Genomic DNA, 6,216 nt, shown 5'->3' with positions numbered 1-6,216 from the left:
CGATTATCCCCTATTAGCAAGTGCTTGGTGGCAGTGGGAAGGAAATACTGCCTTTTAATAGGAATAAACTTCAGTCAGAAACTGTAATTGAAGATATATGTGACCACAGAGTGTCATCATGGTGTTTACCAATTTTAGAACTGAGTAACTGAGCAAGAAGGGCCATATCAAGACGGTGACCAAGAACATAACAAAACTTCTGCAAGGACAGAAAAACCTGCCACAAGAGGAGCCATCTCATCAGCTACAGCCTGTTTGAAGCTAATCCAAATGTTTTTAAAACTAAAAGAGTAAGAGAAAAAAATATTTTAAGATATGAGATCAAATGTTCATGTTTTTGAGCTGAATTACAGGTACTCCATTGAACTCCATGGCAATCCTTCACATTGTGGTGGCAACATTATGTTTTGAAGCTGGTTCTGACCATCAGTGATGTGGTGAGTGGCCAGAATGACGGAAAGATGAATGCTACAAACAATCCTCTGAGAAACTGGTTAGACTTGAAAATGGGGTATTAGTTCGTCTTTCAGGATAGCGATGACCTAAAGTATACTGGCAACACAAAATGTTACTTTATAGAAAAAAAATCTTTATTGGTTGTGTTAATGTATTCACAAATACAGTTTACAGACAAATCAGGGTAGAAAAAAATTACATAACCATCACAAAATGAGGAAGAAACGAATTCTCTAATTCCCACCTTCTTCAGACGCCAAGCAATTGAGCCAAATTGTAAAGTTACTAGTTGTAGCTGTATTCACACATAAATTTCAGAGAGCAGAATTAGTTTGGGATGTTCAGTTGTCCTTTCTCATATATACACATGGGCATATACATGTATACATTTAATATGCATTTGTAAATAACCTGCTTTTACCCTGCTGGAGATACTCTAGCAATGATTGCACTAGAATATTACCTACAGTATTCACACAATGGCACAATCCACTTCACATGGACTTTGTACTAGCGAGTTGGCAGGTTCAAGACTGGCTAATATAAGATCCAAATGCATTCTTACAAGCACGAGGGTGTGGTGTATGTGCAAAAACAAAAGAATTTGAAATCAAACAATAGACAGTTTTCTGTTTCGCATTTTAAAGAACATGGGACCCAGTAAATTTTACCTACTTAAAAGTGTTCAACATGTTGTATGTTTCTTGCTCTCTCTGTATAGTCTTACAGGTGCGTTCATAAGCCCATATGCACTGTAAACAACTCACCAGTATCAAACTTGTTGTTTTTTTTCTGGCTATCTAATATGACTGATGCAGCTGAACATGTAGTTATGTAAAAAGGATTTCTCAGCTCTTAGTCTACTAGTTAGTATATTCCACAAAAATACATGTTAGAAAATTTCCTTGTATCTGCCTTATTTTAATGGAACGCTAATGTTGTTAATATACACTAAAATAAATCAAATTGATAACATTTAGATTTGATCTGCAAATTTTGAACCATTTTCAACATCCAACATTAAAGTGAAAAATGTTGCTTTAAATTAGTTAATTATAACACAATTCAGTTACAGCTGTAATTATATTGTATTTCCACTTTTAATCTTTTACCTGATTTAAAAAAAAATGTACGTAGTAAATATAAGGTTTTTTATGGGATGTTTATGTTTGTTTGGTTCTAAAAACAAAAAATAAACAAAAACATATATCCTTTGGATTCAGTGTTTTGGAAGACTAAGTATTGAGCAGTACAAACATTACAGAAAAAAAGTCTGAAATCAGAAAACCTGATTTGCTATTGCTAAATGGCTGTTTCATAAAGTTCAAATGAAAAAGAAAAGTATTTCTGGTCTCTGTTTCAAATGGGCAATCCATTGTTGCTTCGGTGAAATATGAGATTTTTGTGCTTCTGTTTGTTAAGATATCTAGTGTTAGACTTCCCTGAGGAGGAGAACACGAAGTATCCTTAAACAACAACCAACCATCCTATATAAATCAGATAGACAAGCATTGCCTTCAACTACCCTGTAGGACATTATGCTGCTGTTACTATTCCTGTTGTGCACATTATGCTACATTTAATCAGCCAACAGGATTTTGAATGCATTTCCTACATGTTTTTAGGAAGTGGGTGAAAGGTCAAACAAAAAGCCCATTCAGGCTTCCTGCCTCTTTACAAAACTGATTAAAGCTTTTGTTTATTCTTCTAGGTCCGACATGGAAACCAAGTTTCAGAATCAAACTGTCAAATATTCAAATTTGACAGTTTGACCTGCATTTTACAGTAACATAATCTATATGAGAAACAAAACAAGGACTACAGAAAACCTCATCTAACACTTCACCTGATTCTCATCTGGAATTTGTCCCTTGAAAATACACCATATGTCCTAACATCGATACTTTAAATTGCTGACTTTACTACACAACAACATAGCCTCATCTCTTAAAGGACCAGCACAGTGGTTGGCATGTTTCTTTCTGTTAAAGCTGTTTTTGTTTTTGTGTTTTGCCCTGGTGCAAAAAACAAACAAACATTAAAATCAACACTGACATAATATCAACATTTTTTCTAGCATTTCTTTCACCAGGAACACAAAATTCTTTTGTCCAAACACAGTTCTAAAGATAGACCCATTGACATCAGTGACCATGGAAAGGATTACCACAGGTTCTGTATGCTGTGATGTGTAGACAGACATCCATAACTTAAATTCTTCTGTTACATCCATGTTAAGTTATGTTCAATATGGTCTGAAAACTTCCTGTAAGGCACCATGAATTCTTGAGTTTTTGATTTCTTTTAAAAAACAAACAAAACAAACCAAAATCTGCAATTTTAGAGGCCAAATGCTGCACTAGGTTTACCAGCCAATCTTTATCTATCTGCTACTTGTGACACATCAGGTAGTTTCTTGAAAAAGACAAAACTAGTGAGGTCAATATTGATGAGACACTGACAAACCGAACTTCAAAATTAACCTTTGCAAAGTAATTGGCCAGAACACGCATTTAACACTGCAATGGTCCTTTGAGAAATTACGTATTTGACATCACTGACAAGTAAAGTTTACTCATCATCAAATAATCCAGTAGAGCAGACAAATCCAGAATGGTTTATTTATCAAGCTGCAATTTACTTGCTTTGTACTGTTAGTTCACTCATACAAGTAGGTCCATAGGTATGGGACTTAAGGATTAAGAGAATTACCGCATTGACTGTCTAGTTATCACAGAAAAGTTTATATACAGTCCCAAATTTACAGAATCTCATAAATAATTAAAGAAGCTAACATAACTTTAAATGTGTTTTCAAAAATTAGATGACCTTTGCAGCACATGACAACCCCAAGTCTAGAATCTACAGACATCACTAAATGCTGCAATTACTTCCTTGGAAGTTTTATGGTTTCTCAAAGTCAGCTGAGATTTTTGTTAGATGCATCTATGGCATCAATTTGAGAACCCTAGGTGACTTCTTTCTCACGTTATTGCATTGCAATACTGTCAGAAATCTTGACCTTTAACCTTGAGGTCGACGTCATTGAGATTAAAATTTGTCCAAGATTTTTAGAAGATGTACCAAGGGTATCAACTTGAAGCACCTATATTAAATTCACAAACTTCAAGGCCCACCTACCTTCCTGCCCGGCGGGGTGATGACAATACCTTTTACCGTTTAGGGGTAAAAAGCATGCTATGTCAAGTTGAGAATATGTGACCAAGTTGGCTAAATGTATTATTCAATCAATTTTGCAGTATTTGTTTGAATCTGAGAAGACATCATAGCCACACACTTCAGAATTCATTATACTGTTTTTATCAGCATTCACTGCAGTCACCTTCTCAATTTCCTTTTCCCATCATTCTAGTACAAGTTCATCTTGATTTCATCTTCCAAAGGAAAGGATTCTTTTTCCCCCCCAGAACTGATCGGGCTCCCCAAGAGGTTTTCTGGCTTTTTCAATTTTGAACTCCCTGTTCTTGAGTGTAACCAGTATTTGGACCTTCTTGTAAACCTCTATTCACAATCGTGAAGTAATCTCTTGATTGCAGAGAATGACAATCATAGGCAGATGGCTAGATGTTGTGTTTTTCTAAATCAAGGAAAGAGTACACAACAAGCATCCACTTTAGTTGTCTTCTGTGGCCAGTGAGCATGGCCAGTGCATTCCTGCTTTTTAGGAATGTACCACATCTCTGATATGGTCGCTACCAAAGTTCTTGCTTGCTCTGATAGATTTAAGTTGGTTTTTAAGCCAAATTATGGTCTGCTTCCTGTGCATCAAGATCAATGGACCTCATATTGAGAATTCAGGGGAAAAGATGCCAAATATAAGTTCAACCCTTGGAATCATAGCTGAATCTTTTATCAGATTACTTTATCATGCAATGATATGAGAACAGGCATCACCTGGTCATCAAACTTTTTGCAATACTTTTGTTAAACCCATTTGTTAAATTAAAGCAGTTACATATTGTTTGATTTCTTTTGTTCTTCCCAACATTACAATTAACAATCCACAATAGGTTCACAGCTACACGTGCAAATAAAAACAGTAGAAAGATGAAGATGAAAATCCCACAAACATTTTTTTCTGTTGTCATTTTGTTCAGCCACCAGATTTCACAAACCCACAACCATCTTATTGTTTATAGAACCATCACTTGTAAATATGCTTTCCTTCAGGAAATAAAGACAAAAAATGATCTGCATGAAGATTTTTGGAAACCTGGCACCTAATTAGGACCTGACTCTTCTGTCACCTACCAGTAACAGGCTTCACACGATAAGGGTGGAATGTGCGTCGGGTTCAAGCTACCAAGGTGAAGCCGTGAACAAGATGAGAACCTTCATCAACTTAACAACATTTCAACATATTGGTTGTTGGTCCTACCTTCCAGGCAGTCAGTCATTTGCTGCTATACACAAGTTTTACAAAAATGTCTTGTTCAGTGTTCAGTTTTTCCTTTGAGTACATCTTGTTATTTTCACTAGCAATAATTGCTATCCCAATTGACATCGAAGTGAATAATGGACGTACCTCGCCAACTAAACTAGGTAGTATTAGCTGATAACTTCCCATCTCCACTGTTGGGTTTCGATCATGTATTAAAAATAAAATAAAACAAGATGGCAACAATGACAAATGCCAAACTCAAGGCCCAAACTCAATGGGGAGGGGTGACTGTGAAGATTTTATTCAAATTTAGTCATTCCTGTCGTTTCACCTTTAAATGGCCATAGCCTAAAAGCTCCAAATTTGCATTCAGACTGGGTTAGACAATAATGTATGTGAAGGACTTTGTGTACCAGTTAACCTTATGAAGCCTAATAAGATGCTGATGTTTTCCCTGGCTTGACAGCTTCTAGTTGGTCACCCTGGGTTAATGTTCGAACAGCACAGTGCCTACAGTACTACTGAAATAGACAACAACGCAAATTGAAAAATTTCACCTTGCCAAACAAACAAACAAAAAAATAATAAAATAGTAAACTGCTCCATACCCTGCAACACCCTTATTTCCCAGAACACCATTCTTTAAAAACACAGCCTAATGGTTATTTTGTCCATGGTGACATTTTGACATTTAGGCAGCCACAGACAACCACAATATTTGTACACCAAAAAAATTCAGTTACATAAAAAGCTAAATATTACAATGCTTGAGAAAATGAGGTAAAAAAAAAAAAAAAGCCCTACATGGTTTAGTGTATATAAAGATGCATGTTCACACTTTGGATTTGAAATGCCTAGTATGCTGTAGTACAGGACTGGAGAAGGGTTTGTATGGAAAGAGCTTCACTATGCTAGTATTCCTCCACAGTGGATTAAAAGAAGTCATCAACAAATACTGTAAGGAATAACGTGTGTTCCTTTATGTTCAAAATGATATATCAATAAAATGTTAGAACACAGAGATTATGCATTTACAAAGTTTTTGCCCAGTGGCTGGGAACAGTCTGATTCCTCTTTCAGGGGTGGGCAGGGGTGTCTTAACTCTTCAGATGATTTGGACAGGAGCAAGTAGGAACAACACGAGCTAGAAAACCACTGCCCGTGGGTGATGCTGTAGTCACCTTGGAAACCGATATGGAGCAGCACGGGAGGATCTGAAAAGCAAAGAGTCTAGATGATTATGATTTTATACCAAAACAAAATCTGTGCCTTTTTTTCCTTCTTTTTTTAAAAGAAGCTTTTGAAAAGTCCAAGTGATCACAGAAGATCACATTCAATATCTTTTATCCAATATTTCT

General features: G+C 36.0%; 1 protein-coding gene across 6 annotated transcripts in view; it reads right to left on the bottom strand.

The window, feature by feature from the left end:
* Positions 1-2,464: 2,464 nt before the first annotated feature.
* cuedc1b (CUE domain containing 1b) overlaps positions 2,465-6,216 on the bottom strand; it is a 29,951-nt gene continuing 26,199 nt past the window's right edge. For all 6 annotated transcript variants that reach the window (XM_082502141.1, XM_082502140.1, XM_082502145.1 and 3 more), the window contains one exon: positions 2,465-6,072. In XM_082502141.1, the coding sequence (XP_082358267.1) occupies position 6,072 (1 nt within the window). In that variant the 3' untranslated portion in view covers positions 2,465-6,071. The remainder of the gene's footprint in view (positions 6,073-6,216) is intronic.

The sequence above is a fragment of the Aulonocara stuartgranti genome (assembly GCF_965226115.1).
Source record: "Aulonocara stuartgranti genome assembly, chromosome: 14".
NCBI classification, from domain to species: domain Eukaryota; kingdom Metazoa; phylum Chordata; class Actinopteri; order Cichliformes; family Cichlidae; genus Aulonocara; species Aulonocara stuartgranti.
The sequence above is the reverse complement of the archived record's forward strand: the minus strand, read 5'-3'. Positions and strand labels throughout refer to the sequence as shown.